At 36.9% G+C, this 27,182-nt stretch overlaps 1 protein-coding gene across 2 annotated transcripts in view; it reads left to right on the plus strand.

The window, feature by feature from the left end:
- Positions 1 to 27,182, plus strand: part of AKT3 (AKT serine/threonine kinase 3) — a gene marked incomplete at both ends in the record, with an annotated part of 284,201 nt that overhangs the window by 169,185 nt on the left and 87,834 nt on the right. For both annotated transcript variants that reach the window (XM_080698324.1, XM_080698323.1), the window contains 2 exons: positions 12,818 to 12,883; positions 14,641 to 14,709. In XM_080698324.1, coding sequence (XP_080554450.1) covers positions 12,818 to 12,883; positions 14,641 to 14,709 — 135 coding nt within the window. The remainder of the gene's footprint in view (positions 1 to 12,817; positions 12,884 to 14,640; positions 14,710 to 27,182) is intronic.

Consider the following 27,182-nt stretch of genomic DNA (forward strand, 5'->3'; position numbering starts at 1 on the left):
GGAACATGCCTCATTAACATTCAGTCCTTCTTTTCAGTAGTCTTCCTTTCCATTGCTTGTCAGCCTTATTGTATGGCCACAAACCCATTGGCATCCATCCAAACATCAGGTCTTTTATTGTTCAGTTTTCCCATGCCTTTAGTGAAGAGCATGCAGTTTAGCCTCCTGAGCTGATTTGCGTTTACCTTCTCATTTATTTGATATCACTGATTCATAGAGTGGTAGCCTTCTCTAGAACTGCCATCCATCCAGAAATCCAACTTGCTTTTTGGTTGGTCAGATGAGAGCTTTTCCTAGGGTACTACGCTATGAACAAAATGTGTTCATAGAATGTGACATTACTATTCTACAACTTCTCAGATAGTTTCAGAGTTTAAAGGAACCAAAATAGAAGCTCTTTGCTCCTGGATATGAGAAGAACCTCCTTGCACTCTGCCAATAGCACATTCCTGTTAAGCACTTCCTTTGTATTATGGAGGTCTTTTGAATGCTGCCATTTTCCTTTAGTGTGTGTGTTTTTTACATTATTCAAGTATTTCAGGTTTCAATTTTTTTCTGTTAATCACTACCTAATAACCAGCCAGCAGTTGTCTAACAATGTACACTACATCTCCTTGGCTGGAGTTTTTCTTGTGGAAGACTCCAGCAAGTACTGTCAGGCAGCATTCCTCAGCTTTTTGCCATAAGCCATAGTGTGTATGAGTTACAGATACTTCAGCAAAGCAAGTTTGAGTGTGGCACGTAAGGACTTAAAGGCGCTGATTGAGCCTCTGCAGTTCACACACAACCTGCTGTTGTTGAAGCTCCTGTTCAGTAGATCCCGCTTTCAAGTTGTCTTATGGGTCAAATCTAGCACTAGTCCCAGATGTGGGGTTCTTTTTGCTTATTTCCATGGATAAGCAATAAGAACAGTTTATCTTTAATTCCCTATGGAATATCACAGATGTCTCCTGTAGAGGTTATTCACAAGAATTTTATAGCTTGGGTGGACCATTGGATATTGCTGGACTTACCATGTAACTTCAAGTATTCATGTGTGTCACAAATTTGCTCATTTGAAAATTTTGGGCATTGTCATAATGTCATCAACATATAGTACATTTTCATATTTGGGACCTTTATAATGCTAAAATCCCTTCTAAAAATGACGGCATGATGGCAAATTCTTAAAACCTTGAGATAATATAGTAAATGTAAATTAGGATAGTTCCCACTTGGAGATGTATCAGGGTTGGTTTGGTTTTGTTTTGTTCTGAGATAAAAATCAAAAAGAAAGCATTATCAAGATCAGACACTGAGTATCAGGCTCCATTAGTTCTTTGTATTTTTGGCCCTGTTGAGACCATGCCAGGTTCCGCTAATGTAGGTAACACTATATTCAAATCTTGATAGTCTGTTAGTTTTCCTTATCTGTGCCTTTTTCATGTGATATAGAGAGATATATAGCTACAGAGAATTTGTTGGTAACAGCACCCTAACTTTTAAAGTGTTATTCATTCATACTTAGGTAAAGTAAATACAACCATTCCATGTATTCAGTTCAAACATTTTTATTTTTATCTAAATGTTTAGTTTAATCCATCAATCATTTTCCTCTCCTGTCATTATTATTTTAGGGCCCTTCACTGTTGAGGGACCAACAAAGGCTCCCAGTGATCCACTCACCTTTTTATAGTGCTGTGTTGAATCCTTTGTTGTCAGTTCATCCTATCCCTATTGACTAACCTCATCTTCCTCAGATCACTTCTGGAGCTCTCCTTGTTTTTCTTCATTCTTTGAGCAAGTCACTCTAATTTTCTCATATCTGTATGGCCATAGAAAGAAGGTAACAACAATCTGATAATAACTTGAACTATTGCTCAACTTTGCAGCAGTTATGTTGCATCAAACTGGGGTCCATTAAGTAGAGGTATTTGCCATGATCTGAGTAAGGGACATATGGTAATGATGATCATAAAGCCAATCTAGCATGGTTTCCATGTGCAGCATATTGGCCACTTCATCTGAGGAGTGCCACTTGGCATTTAAAGGGGAGAGAAAGATAATTTCATTTTTTATGCTTCACAATGGCTTTTACTCAGTCTACCAGGCTAGCTGTCTCTTTGGAAACGACCTATTATAGGTTGCGTACTACAGGTCCTGCATCAACCTAAACAGTCATCTCCTTTTTGCAGGATTCAAAACCAACTATACTACCTGTAAATTAGTCATTTTCACAGTGTAATTTAGTAGAAGGTTTCAGGAACCTGATGATACAAATCCATAAGTCAGGATATACGAGCCGGGTGTGGTGGCGCATACTTGTAATCCCCGCGCTTGGGAGGCTGAGACAGTAGGATCGCGCAGGTTCGAAGCCAGCCTCAGCTACTTACTGAGGCTCTCAGCAACTTAGTGAGACCCTGTTTCCAAATAAAATATAAAATGGGTCTGGGAGTATAGCCTGGAGGTAGAAAGCCTCTGGGTTCCACCCCCAGTACCACCAAAAAAAAAAAAGGTCAGGATATACTACAACTCCTAGTTTTCGTAGTTTCTTGGTTTTAGTACTCCATCACGTGGAACACCTTCTTGGTAGCCAGAAGCCTTAGAAATGCTCTCTGTTGTTTTAACATAACTTTTCCCTTTAATAGTAGTAGCTCCTGGACTAGAAGCCATAGCTCAGATGGTCTGAAATTTGAGCTTTATGAGTAGTACTAGTAATTACCTTTACACTTACCTTTATTTTCACTTTAGATATTAATGACAGAGTAGGATGTAAATTTATTTCTCAGTATTTTGCATTTCTTATGTACCAGTCAACCAACTGTTGAGATTGGGTCTATTGTTTCTAAATTCCATTTTGCGTGTAGTGACTTAGCACCACACAGCTGTTCTCCTGTCACAGGTTACTTTGCACCTATGTAGGCATCAAAGGATTACCGTTACCTGTCCTGTCATCCTTCCCTTTTCTAAACAATGTTTTTTGCCACATTCTAATGACTCAAAGTTGTTCTGACAAATCCTATTTCTGGTACCAATTGTGTCAGAGTTTCTGAAGATCACGCTCCTCCTGCCAGTGGTTCAGGACTTAGAAATGCTAATATACATATGGTTATTGTTTATCATAGTGAAATGATACTAACTCAAGTCGGGAAAGGGAAAGCCACATAGGACAGTGTTAGGAGGAAACAAGCACAAGCTTTCAAGTGTGCCAGCTAGAGTGGCATTAGGAGCATTTACTTCTCTAGCAACTCTAGGTGACACTCGTTGTCACCCAAGTGTTGTCAACTCAAGAGGCTTATCTAAACCTTGTTATTCAGAGTTGTTACTGGAGGTCAGTCATATGTCAAGTTGAGTCTGGGTGATTACCATGACCTGCTCAGATTACAGCCCTGGAGCTAAATCAGGCACATGCTGTTCATTTGTTTCATTGTTAGAATAAACTGTCAAAGCCGGGTGTGGTGGTGCACATTTGTAATCCCAGCATTTGGGAGGCTGAGACTGGAGGATCATAGTTTGCAGACAGCCTGAGCTACTTACTGAGGCTCTCTGCAACTCAGTGAGACCTGGTTTCAAAATAAAGAATAAAAAATAGGGAAATAGGGCAGGGGATGTAGCTCGGAGGTCAAATGCTCCTGGGTTTCATCCCCACACCCGCAAAAAAAAAAAACGGTCAAGCCAAACTGGTACCGTGTGGTCCAAGGTCTCTGGCATACAAAAAGATACTTAATGAGTAGACTGCTGTAGTTTGTCCCAGTCTCATGAGCTGGAAGTTTGACCCAGGTGGAAGTATGGAAGAAGTGGAGCCTTTAGGAAGTAGGGCCTTGTGAAGGTAATGAAGTCCTCATTGATTGACTGATGCTGTCTTGTTAGGAGTGAGCAGGGTCTCATAGGACTGGGCTAGTTTCTGTGAGAGTGCATTGCCAATAAGTAGGTTAAGCTCTCGTGGCTTGCTTGCTTCCTCTCTCCTTGTGACCGCTCTCACATACAAATGCACCTTGCTTATTTGCCATGTTGTGGTGCGACCTGGGGACTCTTGCCAGGATGCTGGCACCTGGCTCTTTTTACCATCCATCCACCAGAATTGTGAGCCAGGTAAACTTTTTTAAATACAGTATTCAGTTTTAGGTATATTTATTACAGCAACACAAAAGAAGCTAAACATCAGAATATTCAAAGTGATCAGAGCTAATATGCAGGGATTTGAACAGTCCAGTCTTACTGAGTTAACCATTTCCTATACATACATACATACATCAAAATATCAACACACTGCTTTGGCTTGATCACTGGCACCTCTGTGTCTTTGCTTACATCCTTATTGGTAAAGCCTCATGGGGCTCTGAACAGCATCTGCCAGTCTTTTGACTCATTCTTCTAAATTCTCTTGGAGTATTCCACCAGTGATTGTGGTTTATCCTAGGAAGTATATACTAGTTTCATCTGCTGTACTTTCATCAGCTATCATTGTGCTCTTGCAGGATACAGTTTCACTGACTGTAGTTCTAGATTGCTTCTTTCAGTTGATGAAATTTCCATCACTTCTCAGCAACATGTATTGAGGTTATCATCCATTCTTAATTTACTAGTTCATTCACTCATTTTTTCAATAAATATGTAATGCACATCTATTTATTTGCTAGGAACTACTCTAGGCACTGGGAGCATGTGAATGAATAAAACCAGTAAAAATTTCTCTTTAGAAAATTATATTTGAATCAAGAGACAGACAATAAACTACATGTAATACAGTGGTAAATTATATATATTTAAAAACTCAATGCAGTATACTACTTATGTTCAATAAAAATTGTTTAAAATAAAAGTAAATAAATAAAATTTAAGACTCCTAAAAAAATAAATAAAAATAAAAATAAAAACTCAATGCAAGAAGATAGAAGAACAAAGATGAATGACACTAATGACTTTTGCGGCTTTTTCAAGTGTGTGTGTGTGTGTGTGTGTGTGTGTGTGTGTTACTAGGATGGAACCCAGGGGCTTTTCTATGTCTGGGCTATACTCTCAGACCTTCTTTTATACTTCATTTGGAAACAGAGTCTCATTCATTTGCTGAGAGCCTCACTAAGTAGCTGAGGCTGGCTCCAAACCTGTGCGATCCTCCTGTCTCAGCCTCCCAAGCATTGGGATTACAAGCATGCATCACCACTCCTGGTGCTTTTTCAGTTTTAAATTGAAGAATCATGGTGTGCCTGGCTGAGAAATTCAGCAAGCAGTTAAAGGAAGTGAGAAAGCAAGACTTTCAGATACTTTGAAGACAGACTCTTACAAACAGAGGCAACAGTGATTGAGAAAGCCCTGAGCAAAGATCACATGTAGCATGTTCTTTGAATAGCCAGTTGTCTAGCGGCTTGTATAGAGCAAGAATAGTGTGGGATTGTTGAGATGCTTGTAGTTGTAAGAATATTGTTTTTTACTCTGAATGAAATAAAAAGCCATTAGAAAATTTTAATCAATGTACTAAGGTTGCCTAGCTTTATTTCACTAGTAGTATTTCACTGCAGTGTTGAGAATAGACTATGTGTTGGAAGCAGGGAGTTAATTGTTAAAGTTTAATGTTGATAGTGACCAGGGTAGCAGTGGAGATGATGAGACATAATTAGACCCGGGGCATGTCTTGACAAAGAGCCAACAGGATTCCATGGCAGATTGAATGGAGAGGATGAGAGAAAGAATGGACTTGAAGATCACAGCATGCTTTGAGCCTGAGCAACCAAAAGGTTCTGTCACCACTCACCACAATACACACAGTTGTGGGAAAACCAAGCTTTTTGAGGGCAGATGAGGAATTAGGTTTGGGACATGAAAAATTGGATATTACTATTAGATACCCAAGTTTTAGGCATCAGTGAAACACTCCTGTCAAATAGGCACTTCTTGAAAGAAATCTATGTTTCAGGTATAAGTTTAGAAATATGAGCGTATTTAGAGCCAAAGTCTGAATGAATTCACTAAGTGAATGGGAATACTTAGTGAAGAGAAGAGGTCTGAGAGCTGGGGACACTGCTTATAAGGCATCAAAAGAGAGGAACCAGTCAAACCAAGAAAAGGAGGAAAAAAGGAGTTTATAATATCCTGTAAATGAAAAGAAGAATATGTTTTCAGGGACTAATCAAATGTGTTAAATGTTCTTCATGGCTTTTCTTCTGAGTAGGAAGGAAGATCATATTTTAATAATGTGAGGGAATGGATTTGAGATAACAAGAGACAACTTAATGAAAGCTCTTGGGCTTGAAAGTCCAGATAAAACGGCTCCAGTCCCAGCACAGCAGCTTAGCTATGCAAGGTCACCAGGAGAGTTAAGTATGTTCTCCCAACACATACACCAGGGAAGGAAGAGTGACAGAGTGGCCTAAAACGGGTGACTACAGAGACCTCAGGAGATTCATCTGAGACCAGAGGGGATTATAATGTTGCCAGCCATATGTTCATATGAGGTTGTTGTTTTTTAAGATAAGAAATATAGAGGTGAGAAAGGAGAGATTTACCTGTCCTAATATTGGGAAATGAAAGGAGCAGAAAAGAGAGGGAACTTAGTGAAGGCAGTGCAGACCAGTGACAGACTTCAGCTAAGAAAGACTGTCAGGGGAGATGACTGGCCTCTGTTGAAATCATACTTGGGACAGGAGTATCAAGAAAAACATGTGGGTGGAATACTTGAAAAGGTGGCACGACGTTCAAAGAACCGAGCAATCTCACTTGCATTTCTCCAAGGCGAAAAGTCTTAAATAAAATGATGGCAACAACAAGAAGACCTTGACAAATGGAGAGCAGGAGAAATCTTAGAAGGTGGCATCTGGGCCCCTACCCAAGTTTTCAAGAGGGAGAAGTAAGAACACCAAATTTAGAGCTTGATAAATGTGGCATCTCAAGTTGGAAGTGACCCTTAACCTTGGACTTAGATGTTGGATTAATACTGACTTTTTTACTTGTAGCTTAAACAGTCTAACTTCCATGGACCTTGGTTTATTTATGTAAATGGGATTTTTGTGTGTGTGTGGGTCTGGGGCTTGAACCCAGGGGCATTTGACCTCTGAGCTACACTCCCTGCCCTATTTTTTTATTCTTTATTTTGAAATCGGGTCTCACTGAGTTGCAGAGGGCCTCACTAAGTAGCTGAGACTGTCTGCAAACCGCGATCCTCCTGTCTCAGCCTACTGAATGCTGGGATTACAAGCGTGTGCCACCATGCCCAGCTTGTAATTGGGAATATTAATAGACCTCATTGATGAAAGGTGAATCCACACAGGCATCCTTGATAATGGAGTAATGATGTTCTCTTTCTCCTGTATGCCATCTCAAAAAGCTCAACTGCCAAAATACAGCAAGTAGAGCAAAGGAAGGGAAAGGTTAGAGTATGTGTAGTGGAGGCAAGTGGTAGACTAGAGAGGAACAGAAAAATATATATAAGCAGAGGACTACTTTTCTGCTCATGTGCACAAGAAATACAATGCCATTCTCCCAAATCATCTATGAAATTAGACTTAAAATCTATTATTTAGTTTTTATCATGGATGAATATATGCGAATCTATTTCAAGAGTGTTTTCATGAAACCATTATTCTACTTTTCTATCCAAACATTTCTAGAACTCTTCATTTATAATTATGATCAACAAATGGATTTTTCAAAAAGCATCACATTGTCTTAGGCACTACGTTTCATCACTTTTATTTTTAACTTCTTGTTTTGACATGTTGCTTTTAGCTGTAATTAAAAATTATTGGCATCTGTGTTTACTTTTGAGCTTGTGCATACCTTATCTTCATGGCAGAAACTAATTAGTATGTGAAATACAGTACCATAAAATTTGCATTAATGGGAAGAATTCTAATCTGATCAGATATAAAATATGGTAGAAATGCATTTAATATATGAAAGATATATACACATATATATCGTATTAATCCCAATTCCATTTCTATAACAAAGAGATGTTATTTTAGCAAAATTTGATCTACATTCATCTTTACCTACATTCATCTTTGTTTTGTTTTGTTACCTCCCATGTGCTTTAGACAGATTATAGAATTGAAGGCAAAAAACACTCTTCTCAAGAAACTTCCAAACCGGGTGAGGAGGCACATGCTTGTAATCCCAGCATTTGGGAGGCTGAGACAAGAGGATTGCAGTTCCCAGACAGCCTCAGCTACTTAGGCCCTTTGCAACTCGGTGAGACACTGTTTCAAAATAAAGAATAAAATCTAGGTCTGGGGGTGTCACTAGGTGGTAGAATACCTCTGGGTTCCATCCCCAGTATTCCCTCCCCCCAAAAAAGAGAAACTTCCTAAGTGATTTGGAGTGTTTTCACATGGGTTCCATGCCCACTCTTTTCTGTTTTGTTTTGTTTTGTTTTGTTTTTGTGGTACTGAGGATGGAACCCAGGGGCATTCTACCTCTGAGCTATACCCCCATCCCTATTTTTTATTCTTTATTTTGAAACAGAGTCTTGCTGAGTTGCAAAGAGCCTCACTAAGTAGCTGAGGCTGTCTACAAACTGTGATCCTCCTATCTCAGCCTCCCAATGCTAGGATTACAAGCATGTGCCACCACGCCTGGCTTAGTTTTGTAATCTTCCCCCAATTACTAATTCAAATTACTGAATATCCTAACTGTAATAGGCAAATGCTATTTTTTTCTCACTGCCTAGAGAGATATATGTCTTTTGATTGAGCCCTGTGTTGGAGGCAGGTGACTTTCAGATTATTAACTTTAAATCTCAAAACTATCCCCATTTTTTGTGTTCCTACTCCCACTCTACAGTCTGAGTCATCACACATCTCCTGGAGTACTGTATCTCCAGACTGACTCCTCCTGTTCTTGCTGTCTTAATCAAAGGAACATGAGCAAACTTTTTAAAACATGGATTGTGCCAGCCCCATCCCCACCTCCTCTGGCACCAGTATATTATCTGGTTTCCATGCTTCAGGAGGACTGGCTTTTCCTTCTTTTCTTCATTTAAAACAGTGTACAACTCCCATTTTTCCTTAATACCACTTATTGGGAATAGTTTATTATTTATTAAGTTGGTGATTTACTTGAGATTCTTCACTAGCTTGTCGACATTATGAGCAGAAGAATCTCACTTTTTCTTACTAAACTTTTTATCCCTGTACTCTCCTTAGCATTTATTAAGTGCACATCAGGGATTTTATTTTTTTTAATCATGGGTTTGGTTTTAGAGATCACAGAATAGCCACTTAATGGTTGGTTCTGTATTTCACAGTTACTATCTGATACTTCTTGGCTGTAGTGTTCCCTTCTTGATCTCAACCAGTGAGTGTTCCATGAGAGCAGGCTTATGTTCGTTTCTTTTGGTTATATGTCTTCAGTATATAGAACAATACCTAGGACATATTTTTTGCATGTTTGTTGAAGTAATAAGTGGATGAATGAATAAGATATATATGATATCTTTGAATACATCCCCATGATAAGTATTTCAGTTCAACAGATTTTGGTTAATATCCATTGTTTGTTGGCCATTACAGTAGGCCATGTGGCTCTAGAAATAAGTTTTGGTGTCATTTCTGCTTCTGATGTATATTAAAATGATTCTATAATAGTTTAGGAATTACATTATGATTATGACAGTAACTTTCAAACTGAGCACTTAAGCCTGGCTATTCTAAAGTAAGATGGAGGTAGTTATGCTTATATTTATTTTTTTTATTTTTTTTAATTGATGCATTGTAGTCATGCATCTTAATGGGATAAAAGACTTGTGGAGACATACATGCACACAACACCCAATTAGCCCTTATATTGATTTTTTTAAAACTGAATTTTTAAATTTACTTTTTATTTTTTATTGGTATCTTGTAATCATACGTCTTAATGGGATAAAAGACTTGTGGGGACATAACATACACACATCATCCAATTAGCCCATACCCAGTCCCCATCCCATTTTCTCCCCATTCCTCCTTCCCGTGCTTGGCTTAGTGATTGACTTTGATATGTTTGTTTAAGTACATCATATGCTTTAGAGAGTTTTCCTCTTCCCCCTCCCATCCCCTCAGTTAGGTCACATTTGCTCCTTTATAGGATTTCTTTCTTTCTTTCTTTCTTTCTTTCTTTCTTTCTTTCTTTCTTTCTTTCTTTCTTTCTTTTTTTTTTTTGGTGGTACTGGGGTTCCTGGAAACCCTTCTACCTCCGGGCTACACTCCCAGACCTATTTTATATTTTTATTTGGAACAGGGTCTCTTAAGCCAGTGAGGCTGGCTTCGAACCTGCACAATCCTCCTATCTCCACCTCCCAAGTGCGGGATTACAAGTGTGAGCCACCACGCCCAGCTTATAGGATCTCTTTCTTATGTGGATCGTATTGAAAATGGCATACATTCAGACTGCTTGCTTTCCTCTCCCCCAACTTACCTTTCTCCCCCTTCCCAACAATAAGTGTCCAGGTTGACCATGCTGCATTCATAGTTTTACACATATTCGAATGTAGCTCCTCCATTAATCAACCTCAGCCTTCTTCATCTCCTACCCTTCCATTTCAGCTTTGCTGAGGTTTCCCCTCCATTATCTGGAGTCTCTGGTATTCCTAATAGTCCCTAGTTTGGGCATATTAGAAAAAACATATATCCCTTCTCTTTCTCTGCTTGGCTGCTCTTACTTAACATAACGTTCTCCAGAACTTTCCTTCTTTTTGCAAATGACATGATTTTATTCTTCTTTATAGCTGAGTAGAATACCATTGTGTGTATTTCCCATAATTTTGCAATCCATTCATCTGTTGATAGAGATTTAGATTGGTTCCTTATTTTGGCTAGTACTAAGTGTGCTGCTATGAACATGGGTATGCGTATGTTACTGTAGTTCTCTGATTTCAACCCCTTTGGAAAGATACCTAGGAGTGGTAGAACCAGATCATATGGTGGATCCATTCCCAGTTTTCTAAGGAATCTCCACACCGATCTCCATAGCGGCTGAACTACTTTGCACTCCCACCAACAGTGTAAGAGTTCCTCTTTCCCCACATTCTCGCCAGCATTTGTTATTAGATTTCTTTATGCTTGCCACTCTGATTGGGGTCAGATGGAATCTCAGCGTAGTTTTGATTTGCATCTCACTAATGGCTAATGACGTTGAACATCTTTTCATGTATCAGCCATTTGTAGCTCTTTTGTGAAGTGTCTATTCAATTCAGTTGTCCATTTCTTGATTGGGTTATTTTTTTGGCTAGTATAGAGTCTTTTGAGCTCTTTGTATATTCTGGATATTAGCCCTCTATCAGAGTGGTGGCTGGTAAAGATCTTCTTCCATTCTGTAGGCTTTTTCTTTAGGCTCTTGATGTCTTCCTTCGATTAGAAGAAACTTTTTAGTTTGATGCCATCCCACTTGTTAATTCTTGCTTTAATTTCCTGCACTTTGGAGGTCTTGCTGAGAAAGTTACTGCCTGTTTCTATATGTTGGAGTGTTGAGCTTATGCCCTTCTCTAATAACTTCACAGTCTCTGGTCTAATTTCTAATTCTTTGATCCATCTCGAGTTGATTCCTGTGAATGGAGAGAGGTAAGGATTTAGTTCCATCTTTCTACAAATGGATAGCCAGTTCTCCTAGCACCATTTGTTGAAAACACTCTTTTCTCCAGTGTATGAGTGTTGCCCCTTTGTCAAAGATTAAATGACTCTTAAGTGTGTGGGCTTGTTTCTGTATCTTCTATTCTGTTCCACTGGTCTGTATGCCTGTTGTTGTGACAATACCATGCTGTTTTTACTGCTTTTGCTCTATAGTATAATTTGAAGTCAGGGATTGTGATGCCTCCTGCATGGTTCATATTGCTGAGGATTGCTTTGGCTATTCTGAGTCTTTTCTTTCTCCATATAAAATTCATGACTGATTTTTCTAGGTGTATGAAGAATGTTGTTTTCTTATCACCTAATTTTGATTTGCTGGTAATGTTGAATTCATCCAGCTCATGCTTTGTATAGGATCCTGCCAGAAGCAAAGAACAGAGATGCTGAGTTCACTTTTCAGCAGTTACCTTCCTTTACTTTTTTCTTTAAAATGGCTTAATATGAAATATTTCAAATAATTTCAATATATTTCAGTGCAATTTCACTTTTGAAATATATGAAACTTTCTTAGTTCTCCTTATGTTGAAGAAAATCTCTCCTAGTTAACTTTTGAAGTTAAGATGAGATTTATGAAAAAAAAATTAGGGAAATACATTTTTCAGTGCATTTCTGGTTTGAAATGTTCCCTCATTTTAAACTTGTCACTAGAGTTGGTTTTTGTTTTGTTTTGTTTTTTACAGGAGCAAATTAAAAATGATATACTTTTATACTGTTACTTCATATTTCTAAAATGTATAATGTAAAATTAAATCTTATATGTGTTTGCTTTTTTAATAACTGACTTTTAGATAGGATACTTGAAGATTTAATGATCTTTATTGAAGTATATTATTTATGTTTTTCTGAATAAAATTTAATATGAACATGTAAATATTAACTATGCTATGCTAAAATATTAGCGGATAAAGTAGTCCCTTTGAGGGGAAAAGCCTATCGTTTAATTTTCTCTATCTTTGATCATTTTTTGCTAGTTTTGTATTATTATTGATTGTTTTGATCAAGTATGAGTGAGCTTAAATAAGTTTATCCTTCCAACCTTCTGTATTAACTCATTAACTTTATTGGTGCTTCCTTTAGGTAGAGGGAGACTGAACTATAAAGAAAGCATGGCAATGTGTTTTTAATCCTCTATATCTAGGTTGAATCTCTGCAGATTGGGGAGAAATAGAAAAATATTTTTGTATCATCAGAGCCAGAGTTTAGTACATGTACTAATGGTTCACTGTTCTCTTCTGTAGGATGAAGTGGCACATACCCTGACTGAAAGCAGAGTGCTGAAAAACACTAGACACCCGTTCTTAACAGTGAGTGACTGGGGGATGGGTGTCATACTCATGATACTTTAGATCTAAGAGAATTTTGTTATAAAAACTAAACTATGAAAAATAATGTTTACATAACATTTATTTAGTTATCCCCTTTTCTTTATGGAAAGATTGTAAGTCAGGTTTCTTTGAAATTATTGGAATATGTAGATTAAGTTTATAATATTTATGTATTTGTAATCCTTCTCATTATCCTCTTGAAACCTCCTTATTCCATTATGAATCATCTTGCCATTAAAAACTCAAAATAATCACAGAGTGAATATGTGACTTACAATGTTTTAAAGAGTTCAATGAGAAACTGGTAGACCTAAATATTTTTATGTTAAATATAGGCTTTGTTTCTATTGTATATTGATTTTAGAATAAATATTTAAATAATCAGCCAGCATTTCTTCAAATATAGAAGGAAAAATCTTAATGGAATATATTTTAGACTTTTTTTTCAAGGTTTAGACTTTCAGAAATATAGAAATACTTTAAACCTAGGATAAGTCCTGATACATTTTCCTCACTGTACAAAGTATAACTATGACTTACATGCATATTATTTGTTTTGAAACAGACTGATTTTTTTGAGTCCTGATCTTAGATTCCTAGATAATTTACAAAGATTTTTCATATTTCTAATTCCAGTGAAGTATATTAAGTTTAAAAATAGCTGGTTGACTCTTTCTTTCTTTCTTTCTTTCTTTCTTTCTTTCTTTCTTTCTTTCTGTACTGGGATGAAACCCAGGGCCATTCTACTTTCAAGCTACACCCCCAGCCCTATACTTTATTATTTTGAAACAGGGTCTCACTGAGTTGCAAAGGGTCTCACTAAGTAATAGCTGAGGCTGTCCTCGAACCGTGATCCTCCTGTCTCAGCCTCCCAAATGCTAGGATTATAAACATGTGCCACCATGCGTGGCTGCTGGTTGACTTTAAAAAGTTTGAAACCTCTATTGAAATTTTAAGATTATCTAATATCAACATTTCAAAGTTATCAATCCACTAGGTACCTAGACCTACTTTATTACATTGTTGTGTATAATGAGATAATTTTTGTTATTGTTTTTGGTTTTATTTTTTTGTGGTACTGGGGTGCCTGGAAGCCCTTCTATCTCCGGGCTACACTCCTAGTTACCTATTTTTTATATTTTTATTTAGAAACAGGGTCTCTTAAGCCAGTGTGGCTGGCTTCGAACCTGCATGATCCTCCTATATCCACCTCCCAAGTGCAGAGATTACAAGCATGTGCCACCATGCCTGGCTTATATATTTTATGACATATAAAAGTACAGGAACCAACTTTGTTGGGTTAGGTCATTGTACACCCCTTATGCACAGAGTGACATTGAAACTGTATTAAATCTTGAATGTGACAATTGCAGTGGATGAGGAGCTTCTGCTAGAGTGATTTGTAGGCCATATGACAAGCTACATCGATGAGAACTTTTGAGGACCAATTCAGTTTCAAAACGATGGCACAATAGATTGGAAATACTCATCACAATTACTGTTTACTTATAACATTAATTGTTCCCCTAATAATATCTATTGCTGAGCTGAAGAAATCTGCATTATATTTCTTATAAACTCTTATTTAACGCACTCTTAAAAAATAAGACTCGTGGGAAGCAGTGCATGGGCATGTTATCAGTATGCTAACTATATGTAAGTGCTTTGGTTTTGGTACTATTGTAATGGTAAGAATGTAGTATTGTAATATAACATTTTTTCTTTTCTATTTCAAGTCCTTGAAATATTCCTTCCAGACAAAAGACCGTTTGTGTTTTGTGATGGAATATGTTAATGGGGGAGAGGTGAGTCAAGAAGTAAATAGTAAATATTTGCATAGTAGTATTTTCATTATTTTAGAAACATTACTTGAAATGTAAGTTATAGTATTTATCTACTTATTGGGGATTGCATAGCTCTTTATTGTTGATGAGAGTCTAAAAGTTTTTAATGAGAGGTGTTAATGATTGTTTTTATAGAAGTACTTTTATATATTGGAAAACTTTTTTTTTTTTTTTTTTTTTTTTGTGGGTCTGGGGATGGAACCCAGGGGCATTTGACCTCCAAGCTACAACCCCTGCCCCATTTTTTATTCTTTATTTTGAAACCGGGTCTCACTGAGTTGCAGAAGGCCTCACTAAGTAGCTCAGGCTGCCCGCAAACCGCGATCCTCTGGTCTCAGCCTCTCAAATGCTGGGATTACAAGCGTGCGCCACCATGCCTGGCCTGGAAAACATAATTATATTCTCCTTTCTCCTGTATTTTTAAAAGGTAAAAACTTTTACCAAAAGTATGATGTTAATAAATTTTGAAATCCAGAAATACAGGATGTATTTGTTTTACAAAGTTTTTTCTCAAGTAGGCTCTCTGGGAAATTTATACGTATTTATTTTATCTATCTTAAATGCTATTGAGCAATAATCCCTAGGCATACTATGGTTTAGCATTTTCTTCAGTAGGGTGACCATGGTAACATTGAGTTGTAGAAAATCTTATGATTGTGATGAGAAATTCAGTTATTTTAGTAGTACATTTTACTTATTCTCCTATTTCTACAAAATCTAAGTAAGGGAAATAAATAACAATTTACAGGAATTATTAACTGGGAATACTTTACATTGTGAGTCTTCTGAATCAGCAGTTATTAAACAGGGGCTTGTATTTAAAAATATCCTTATTTCCCAAAATAAATGAATAAATAAATATTCCCTATAGAATATTTTCTCCTATAGAATTATCTGATGCATAGGAATCAGTTCTTTACAAAACTTATTCATTTGGTAAACACGTTTTGGGGACCTATGCAGTAAGGGTTGATGTAAATGTGTTGAAGTAGTTTACAACTTCTCTTATAAGTTCATCTATAAGTAAAACTGTCAATGACTTAAGTGCTAATAAATTAATAATGAAAATATTTTATGGATGATCTAACTTTTATGGTAGGCTTATTAAGATTTTGGGGTTGGGGCTGATTGAAGAAGGCCTCTCAGGAAGGGAAGATGATGTGAGCACAGTTGCTAGTGGGTGAACACAGGGCAAGAAGAACTTGAGTAGTAGAATAGTAAGCAGGTGTGCAGAACTGGGTGTTTACACTCACATGCTGCAAAAATGCAGAGAGATGTAATGGAACTATAGGATTGGTCTGTCTTCTCACAGTTCATTGGATGTGGGTAGAAACAAGGAAGACTCATATAACTTGCTTGAAATTACAGAAAATTAACAGTCACCATGAAGCGATAAAGAATATTTTGAGATTATAAATTTTATTTTGAAAAGATTTTTTCCCCAAAGTTGTAAAGAAAAATACATGTGGCACTATCAGAGTGAGTAACTAAGGGCTCAGAACTATGGAAACAGATTTGGAAACCATTTCCATAAAGGTCATAATTTAACTTATGTAGGTGGACATGAAATTAATGAAACCCCCCCATCTATACCTGACAAAATTAAAAATGCACATATTTTTGGACTTAGCAATTTCACTTCCAGAAATGTATTTTATAGCCATAGAGCTATACCACAGAATAATATATAGATAAAAAATATTCACTGAAATACTGTGCTCCCTAAAGGAGCATTTGTTAAGAAGACTGTAAATAGTGTAAATAGTATTACATCCTTAGAGTGGAATGACTCCACCCCTTAAAAGGAATGAGGCAGCCCAATATGGGATAGACGCGAAAAAAAGATCCTGAGTACAAAGAATGTTACTCTTGTGCTAAAAGAAAATAAGACCAAGAACATGTGTATGTATATTTATATGTGCATTGAATATCTCTAATTACACACTGGATATTAGAGCTTAACTTTGGGAAGATAAATTGTGTGGCTGGGACAGGCTAGGAGGCTGGCTTGTTTTTCTTTTTTTGTTTGTTTGTTTTTGGTGGTACTAGGAGTGGAACCCAGAGGCCTTCTACCTCTGGGCTATACTCCCAGACCTATTTTATATTTTTATTTGGAAACAGGGTCTCACTAAGTTGCTGAGAGCCTCACTAAGTAGCTGAGGCTGGCTTCAAAGCTGTGTGATCCTCCTGTCTCAGCCTCCCAAGCACTGGGATTACAAGCATGTGCCACCACACCCGGCAAGACTTGTTTTTCAGTGATGTACTTTTCTATAGCTTTTACATTTTGTATCACATGCATATGCTCTCTGTTTAATAATTAAAAATACACAGATGAGTGGATGGATGACGAGGACAGAAAATATCATAGAGGAATCATAACTATAGACAGAAACTCAGAGATACATTCTTAAATACCTCTTTTTTCTTACATAGTCTTGTATCTTCACATCTATTGTAATGCTCTTCATGTATTTTATAATTAACTATTTACTTGTGTATTCCTTCTGGTACCTTGCCTTCAAAAGGGGTCTTGTTCACTGGTATAACCTCAGCACCTTTCATGCTATCTGGCACGTAGTAGATACTTGAGAAATATTTGCTGGGTATTTTGAGTGAACAAATTTCCTCAAGGAGTAGAGAGAAGAGAAATGAGCAAAACAGGTAAAATGGAAACTGATGAGAAGTAGGAAGAAAAATAGGAAGTATTGTGCTTCATAATTTATTTTTGAAAAACTGAAAATATAAATTCATGAAAGAATATCTGAGTATATTTAGAAAGTGCATATGGCTTTTTGTACATAGCACACTAGTAGATATTGTGGGTATATAAATCAAATTAAACATAGATTTTACTCTCAAAGGGTCTATAGAGAAAAAATAAGGTACTAGAATTTTACCAAGTGGAAAGTGTGTCACTTGTGTCAGATAAAGGCCCATGGGACTTCACAGGCAGGCGACTTCTGCCTGGGGGATGGAGAGATTTTAGAGGGAGCTAGCTGGCACTTGTGTCTGTATCCCAAACCCAGAATACTTAATTAATTAATTGATGACTGCTGAAAATTTCTATACACCAAAACAAAATTTCTGACTAGCCAGATGGTTTTTGTTAGTAGTGAAACTCTGATCTTATTTCTCTTGTTTAACATGTCTTTCTTTTTTTCCTAGAATTTTTCTTTCTTTTTCTTTTTTTGGATGGTACTAGGGATTGAACCTAGGACAATCTACCATTGAGCTACACCCCAGCTTTTCTTATTTTATATTTTGAGACAGGATCTCACTAAGTTGCCTGGCATGGCCTTGAATTTGCCATCCTCCTGTCTCAGCCTCTCCAGTCATTGGGGTTATAGGCATGGGCCACAGCACTCAGCTTTTTTTCAGAATTCCTCTTTTTGGTTTGGGCTTAGATAAGGACTAAATTATTTAATATTTTAAGGCGGGTTAAATAATTCATGGCATAGACATACGTAATAATTACAACATTGCCATATATAAAGAGGAAGAGATTTCCATAATATTTAGCAATTTTGTAACAGTGGAATTTTGAATATATATAATCTCTCAGTTTTTTATTCTTTTAGATTATCAAATGCTCTTTTTTTTTCTTTTAACAATTTTTTTATTGAACATAAATAGTATACATTTAAACTATATTTGGTGCCCTCTCCCCCCGCCCCCGTTTTCTCTTCCCCTCTCCCACCAGTGGTTTTCCAGGTTAACCATGTCATATTCATAATTTTACACATATTCAGATGTAGACCCTCATTAATCAAGATACGCCTTCCTCCTCTCCTATCTTTCCATTCAAACTTTGCTGATATTTCCCCTCCATTATCTGGAGACCTACTGGTATCCTCTGTGTTTCCTAGTTTGGGCATATTAGAGGAAACATGTACCTTCTCCTTCTGTTCTTGGCTGATCTCACTTAACATAATGTTCTCCAGGGCTTTCCATCTTCTTGCAAATGATATAATTTTGTTCTTCTTTATGGCTGAATAGAATTCCATTGTGTGTATTTCCCAAAGTTTTGCTATCCATTCATCTGTTGATGGAGATCTGGGTTGGTTCCATATTTTGGCTATTACAAATTGTGCTGCTATGAACATAGGTATGCATATGTTGCTGTATTTCTCTGAATTCAACCCCTTTGGAAAGATACCTAGGAGTGGTAGAGCTGGATCATATGGTGGATCTATTCCCACCTTTCTTAGGAATCTCCACACAGATCTCCATAGTGGTTAAACTAGTTTGCATTCCCACCAACAGTGTAAGAAGAGTTCTTTCCCCACATCCTCGCCAGCATTTGTTGTTTGATTTCTTTATGCTTGCCACTCTGACTGGGGTTAGATGGAATCTGAGTGTAGTTTTGATTTGCATCTCCCTGATGGCCAGTTGATGAAGAGCATCTTTTCATGTATCTATTGGCCCTTTGTATCTCTTCTTTTGTGAAGTGTCTATTTAGTTCATTTGCCCATTTCTTGATTGGGTTGTTTGTTTTGCTAGTGTAGAGTCTTTTGAGCTCTTTGTATATTCTGGATATTAGCCCCCTATCAGAATGGTGGCTGGTAAAGATCTTTTCCCATTCTGTAGGCTTCCTCTTTAGATTATTGATAGTTTCCTTTGATGAGAAGAAACTTTTTAGTTTTTAATACTATCTCACTTGTTTATTCTTGCTTTAATTTCTTGTGCTTTGGAGGTTTTGTAGAGAAAGTTATTGCCTGTGCCAATATGTTGTAGTGTTGAACCTATGCTCTCCTCTACTAACTTCACAGTTTCAGGTCTAATTTCTAAGTCTTAGATCCATCTTCAGTTGATTCCTGTGCTTGGTGAGATATAGGGGTTTAGATTCATCTTTTTACAAATGGTTAGCCAGTTCTCCAAGCACCACTTGTTGAAAAGGCTGTCTTTTCTCCAATGTATGTGTTTGGCCCCTTTGTATGTTTTGTTTTTTTTAAGTACTGGATATTGAGCCTAGGGTTATTTTACCTTTGAGCTTACACCTCTAGCCCCATTTTTTATTCTTTATTTTGAAACAGGGTCTCACTGAGTTGCAGAAGGCCTCACTAAGTAGCTGAGGCTTGCCCACAAACCTGGGATTCTCCTGTTTCAGCCTCCCAAGTACTGGGATTAGAAATGTTCTTACCATATGTGAGGTCCTGAGTCCAGTCCCAAATGCCCACCAACATATAGTTATATCAAATGTACCTTAAAAAAGTTACTTAGGTCTTGGAACACAATAGGATTGCTTCGGTTCTTGATTTTTCATTTGCTATGGAAGAAATTTATATGCAGTGTATCCTATGGTAACATTAGTAAATAGACAATACTCACCAAAATGGCAACCTTCTTATATTTCTTTATATTCAATTTCTTCCCTGCAAAAAAGCTTTTATAATTGGTTCATTAAAGTAACTGGCTCAGTTATTTGGTTCCTATTTATCATCTATAGAGTTATAATTAGAAATATGATTTTTTAGTTTATGTTTTGGAACATTTACCTTGAAATATAGTACAATAGTTGAGATATTCCTTTGCCTTATACTTTCTGGTTTTGTGTCTATATTGTCTCCCCTTCAGCTGAATAGAATGCATGTTTTTGGCTATTATGAACATTGGCATAGAATGTTGCTAATATTACCTAGAGCCCTAAAACATTTTAATAGAAATAGATTATGAGAGAGATACTGGTTGTGAAGAATGAACTCTGGCTTCTTATAGGCATGTCAATACCACAGGATTGTATGTTTTATATTAAATCAAAGAACAGACTTAGCAAGATATAGCATGAATAGGTGGGTAGATTTAAATAATATGGTAACCATCATTCTTCTCCATAAGCGTATTTACAGAGTGACTTCGAGATGAGAGATATTTATATTTTTGTATTCTATTTGAGCTCCTACTTTCCATTCATAAGGCTTCATAAAATACAATTTTTAGTGCTTAAAATACATAGTTTTTACAATGATATTCCATCTCATTCCAGTTAGAATGGCAGTTATCAAAAATACAAACAGTAATAAATGTTAGCAAGAATGAGGGTGGAGAAAGAATACTAATACATTGTTGATGGGATTGTAAATTAGTCCAACTACTCTTGAACCTTTTTTCCTCAAAAGACTAGGAGTGGAATCACCATTTGACTTAGGAGCTATATCGCTCTTTTACAGAAGAATTAAAGTATTTTTCCAAAAGAAAGTTAGAATACTATGGTGATACATGCATAACCGTGTTTAAAGAAACACAGTTCACAATAGCCAAACTATGGAACCAGCCTATGTATCCATCAACAGATGAATGGATAATAAAAATGTGGTATATATTCACAATAGAGTTTTGCTCAGTCATAATGAAGATCAAAATTATATCATTTGCAGGGAAATGGGTAGAACTGGAGAATTTCGTACTAGTGTGAGATCAGCTAGACTTAGAAAGTTGAGGGCCACACGTTTTCTCTAATGTGGAAGGTAGAAAGAAAAAGGAAAGAAAGGGAGCTTATGAAAATGAGAAAAGAGACCAGTTCAGTAGTGGGGGATCAGGAGAGGGAAAAGAGAGATTTGGGGAAGGAGACAGACCAAATAATGTTATATCCATATGTGAATGTATAAAATGAATCTCAATATTATGTACAATTAAAATGCATTAATAAAAGTTTTTAAATGAAGTTTCATAAAAATGTTGTTATTGTGTTATAACCATGGATACTCATTTAAAGAAATTATGTTTGTGTTCCAGTAGTAGAGAACTGTGCTAGTGTTAACTGTATTAGAAGATGACCAGATGCTGGTCTCCAGCTTAATGACATTCAAGGAATTTTCAGGGATGTTTTTGATAATTTATATGTTAACTTTAGAACCTACTCTATTATTATCAATGCATCTGTTTAATCTTTTTCTCCCCCTTGTGCTCAGGATCAAACCCAAGGCTGTATCACATATACTAAGAACATGCTGAATCACAAAATTTCATATGGACTGGGCTTCAGAGGGTTCAGAGATGTGGAAGATTTGTGTATTTCTTTAAGAAGATGCATGTGTGACTGGGGAGATAAACAGGAGAAAACTTGTAGACTTTCTATTTCCTATTGCCATGACAGTATTGGTTGCTGTGGGATTATAGAGAATGGGCATGTGAGTCAATCTAGAAGGAAGAGAGAAAAGGAAGGCTGAGAATGCCAGGTAGGAAACACTTCTTAAAGTTGTGGCTTGGCTCAGGCCTAAGGACCAGCCTGCTTTCCATCAGAGCAAGGAGAAGGGCTATCCTGCACCCACAGAATAGAATGTGTTGGAGCCAGGTGCCTCCCTCAGTGTAGCTCAGCCTGGATGCACTTGCAGAGGGAAGCCAGGGGAGGCTGAAGAGGGAGTGGGGATCACACTGAGATAGTTCTTCTCTTCTCATGTCATTTAGATTCTGTCCTGAAGGCAATGGTGCACCATAGAAGAATTCCCAAGAAGAAATATTTAGAAAGAATATTTCATAGCAGTATACAGATTTAGTGGGATAGGGCAGAAGTAGAAGTGGGATGATACTTGGGAGGTTGATACAATCAGGAGGTTTTCAGTAACCTGATTATGAAAATGTTGAGGTAAGCAGGTGTGGTGCCACACCCTTGTAATCCCGGTGCTTGGGAGGTAGAAACAGGAGGATCACGTAGGTTCGAAGCCAGACTTGCTGGCTTAAGAGACTCTGTTTCCAAATAAAATAGGAAATAGGTCTGGGAGTGTAACCTGGAGGTAGAAGGGTTCCATCCCCAGTACCACCAAAAAAAAAAAAAAAGATGAGGTGACTAGCGAGGCAGTATGAGAAGGAGTTGCATGATAATGACATTTAGCTCCTAGAATTAGCTAAGAACTGTAAGGACCAAATAGGGAGAGAAATACCATTTCCTGTTTACTGCCTCAGGATTTGTATGGATTCTGGGCTATAAAGAGAGTGCTGAGCATAACAGAATACATCATGTCCTAAGATGACAGCTGAGAAATGCCCCCTGATTTAGGTACCTAGTGATCCCTCAACAGGACACCTTTGCTAATGCTCCATGGTTGGTTTAGAGGCCAGCAGAACAGTTATGAAGTGAGCAGTATGACTTTGGTGTGTAGTAAATCAACATCTGTTGAGTTATTGGAAAGATCCACATAATAATGTAACTAATCACGTGGCTGATAATCTATTCAAGCCACTTATTTTGTGTGTGTGTTGGGGGGGGGTGTCTAGGAACTGAACCCAGGGACCTTCTACTTCCATGCTACAACCCTTTAAAAAAAATTTTTTTTTTTTTTAATGGGGCTAGCCTTGAATCTGAGATCCTTCTGTCTCAACCTCCCAAGTATTGGGATTGCTGGCCTGCAACTCCATGCCAGCTAGAGCCACTCTTTTAATAGCTTAGGTTACTAAATTTGCATGAGAAACAGAAAAACATCCTGGTCATTAAAAAAGAAATTAAAAACCAGGGTTGTAGAGTTGGGTTCAGTGTAGGCAGTCTCCATTAGTCCTTTTCCCCAACATCTTTGCAGAGTTGAACTGCTGCTATCTCTCACAAGGCTGGAATTTCCAGGGAGTTAGAGATTCATTTTGAGATGAAGGAAAATAGTCCAGAAGACGTTATTTATCTGATAAATTCTCCACATTCTTCATGTAGGGCTAATGAACCTCACACTTTCCAGTTGTTTTCTATTTTTGTCCTTAGCTCATTGCATGCTCTATATTAATTTAATTGATAAAACTTATATTGAATTTTGTATATGACTTTTAGTTTCCTGTCATTCTTGAAATCCTCTTATATACATTCTCATTTCTCATTATTTGGCTGGCATTTTGTCTTCAGAGAACCAAAAACCATCTCATTTTCAGTTCACATGAGACAGAAATGCCAGCAGTCAACATTCTAGTTCCACCTACTAATTTGTGGAAGTGGGATTTGGATGATTTTTAAAAGTATCATTTCATATTCATACTAATCATTTTAGAAATTCCACCAAACTTAAAGATAAATAAATATATTTATTGTTGGGAGTATGAGTTATTAAATTTTATGTAGAATATATCTGGATTCTATTGCCTTCACCCAAGTCTTTTTTAAAAATTCCAAGCCAATAATGATATATTAGAGTATTCATAGTAGCATCTAAAGTTTAAGGTAAAACAAAACTGAAACTTCATACCATTTTTAATGTACCATTTTATATTTTAAGGCCACTTTTTCTAAAATGAGTCATGAAACCAGGGTCTGGCTGCATTTAAAGCCCCAGTATCTGAGAGCCTTATTTCTCAAAACTAAGGTTTGCCTTTTGTTTTTATAATGGAGAATTTTTACTGTGTACATTTTGGTTGAGGTGTATTTTTAATCAAGTTCACACATGACTTCTATTCAAAAATAATTGTCAGTTTGAGTATACAAGTCGTTGAATTTTGTGAACACTTTTGTCACTCTAACCTTTAGAAAAAGTGTTACAGTAACTCAAGAGAAAAGATCCCTTAGCCTCCTGTCTGGTTTCACAGTGGGAACATTTATATCTCACCATTAAGTGTACAGTTAGCTATAGGTTTTCATGGGTCCCCTTTATCAAGTTGATGAACTCCCCTCTGCTTCTAACTTGAAGAACTTTTGTATGTTTTTAAAATATGCTTGAATGTTAAATTTTGTCAGAGGATTTTTCTTTGATGGTCCTATGGTTTCTCATCTTTATTCTGCTAATTCTTTAATTTCATTGGATGATACACCAATTTTGCTATTCTTGTATAAACTCTTACTTGGTTATAATGAATTCTCCCTTGAGTATTTTGTTGGATTTAGTTTGTTAAAATTGTATCAAGAATTTTATCTGGGTGTGGTTACATATGCCTGTAATCCCAGTACTTGTAAGGCAGAGACAGGAGGATCACAGGTTTGAGGCCAGCCTCAGCAATTTAAAGTGATCTTGTTTCAAAATAGAAAATGAACAGGGTTGGGGGTGTAACTCAGAAGCAGGATGCCCCTGGGGTTCAACACCTCCCCCAAAAAAGAATTTTAAGTCTTATCATTAGTAATGTCTCTGGGTTTGGATTCATGGTAATGCTGACTTCTGAAAATGAGTTGTGAAAAACATTGCTCTTCTGTTTTTTGATAGATTACACCAATAAGCTGGGGGAGTGGGGGGCAGCTGGGGGAGTGGGGGGCTTGCCTTTATGCTAGGCACACACGTGTAAAACTGAGCTACACTGCCAGCCCTTTATATTTTGAAAAAGGATCTCTTTTGGTTGCTGAGGTTGGCCTCAAACTGGTGATCCTTCTGTTTGAACTTCCCAAGAATGGGCATTATAGATATTTACTACCAAGCCTGGCTGGTTTTTAACAGTTAATTGAAATTTTACAAAGAATAGTCATGTGCTTCTTCTATTTCTTCTTGAGTTACTTCTGGTTATGTGTATGTATCCAGGAATTTGTCCATTTCACTTAGGTTTTTTTGTTTATTTGCAAATTTTATTGTAAGAAAGTCATCTTATTATTGTGCTCACAATTCTCTTAAATTGCTGATATTGACAATTTGTGATTGTTCTGCTTAATAGTTCTTACTGAAATGTTCAAAGAACCAGCATTCTGTTTCAATGATTTTTCTCCTATCAGTTTTGAATTATGTATTCCATTGGTTTCTGCTGTGTATTATTTCCTTTCTTCTGGTTACTTAGGATTTAATTTGGTATTATTATTCTTTGTTTCTTATGAGAAGACTTCTAGCATTTATTTAAGCCTTTTTTTCTAGTGTATTTAATGTTATGAACTTCCTTCCTGACACCAATTTTATGTTATTTTATAAATGCTAATATTTGTAGCATCTTAAACATTATATATGTTTAACATGCTATTTTATGTTTGCTTAACTGTTATTCTTTTCCCAAATATACTAATTTTTCTAGTTATATTTTACCTGACCAATGGATTATTTAAAATTTGTTGCCGGGCATGGTGGTGCACACTTGTAATCCCAGCATTTGGGAGGCAGACTGGAGGATTGAGGTTCACTGACAGCCTTAGCTACTTAGTGAGACCCTTTGCAATTCAGTGAAATTATGTTTCAAAAATAAAAGACTAAAGCCAGGCTGTGGTGATGGCACATGCTTGTAATCCGGGGACAGGAGAATCTGGCAGGTTTGAAGCCAGCCTCTCTGGCTTAAGATACTGTTTCCAAATTAAAAAATATAAATAGGTCTGAGAGTGTAGCCTGGAGGTAGAAGGGTTCCATCCCCAGTACTACCAAAAATAAAATCATACAAGACTAAAAGAAATATGTAGGGTTAGGGGTGTAGCTCGGAGGTATAATACCTCTGGGTTCCATCCCCAGTACCGCAATAAAAAAAAAAAAAAGATTTCTTGTTTAATTTCCACATAGTTGGTAATGATTTTTTATTTTATTTTTAGAGAATATTCTGTGTGGTTTATATGTTTTTAAATGTATTGAGAAATGCTTTTGGCATTCATGTGTTCTGTCTGGTGTTTGTACCGTGTGTAGTTAGTATATTCTGTATTAAGCTGAGTGTTCTGTGAATTTTAGTTGGTGTAAGTTTTTAATGATGTAATGTTGCTCACATATTGTATACTTGTACTAATTTTCTGTCTACTTTATCAGAAACCTCTAACCAAATTGTGAATTTACCAATTTCTTTATTCAGTTTCTTAAAGGTGGCCCGTAGTTAGGTTACACTTAAAAAGAGAAAAATTCAAGCCGGACGTGGTAGCACACACTTATAATTCCAGCATTTGGGAGACTGAGACCAGAGGACAGTGGTTTGTAGACAGCCTCAACTACTTAGCTAGGCCCTTTGCAACTCAGTGAGACTCTGTTTCAAAATAAAGAATAAATAAAAAGTAGGGCTGGGGGTATCACTTGGAGGTAGAATATCCCTGGGGGTGGGGAGAAGAGGAGAGGAGAGGGATTGATTGTCAATCTGGTAATTTCTGCCTTTTTAATTTGGAGTGCTTAGTGCATTCATCAGAAATGTAGCTAGGATTAAATGTTACTATATATTTACCCCCTCTGGTTTTTATTTACTTTAAAACATTTTGTATTAACTGTGTGTGGTAGTGTATAGTAATCACTATTAAAGTAGCTCTGCTTTGTTGTTAGAGTTGTAGCTTTGGGGTTTAGCAAAGTCAGGTGAGAAAAGTATTTTATATTTATTATGTTAAGTGTTCTTTATTTCTTTGTAAAAATGCACTTCCTTCTATTACGTTTTCTTTTTGCACGAAAAACTTCCTTTAACATTTTTTGTTGTTGTTGTTGTTTGTGATGCTGGGGATGGAACCCAGAGGCTTTCCACCTTCAGGCTACACTCCTACACCTATTTTCTATTTTATTTGGAAACAGGGTGTCACTAAGTTGCAGAGAGCCTCACTGAGTAGCTGACACTGGCTTCAAACCTGTGCGATCCTTCTGTCTCAGCCTCCTGAGTACTGGGTTTAC

The sequence above is a fragment of the Muscardinus avellanarius genome (assembly GCF_963383645.1).
Source record: "Muscardinus avellanarius genome assembly, chromosome: 7".
NCBI classification, from domain to species: Eukaryota; Metazoa; Chordata; class Mammalia; order Rodentia; family Gliridae; genus Muscardinus; species Muscardinus avellanarius.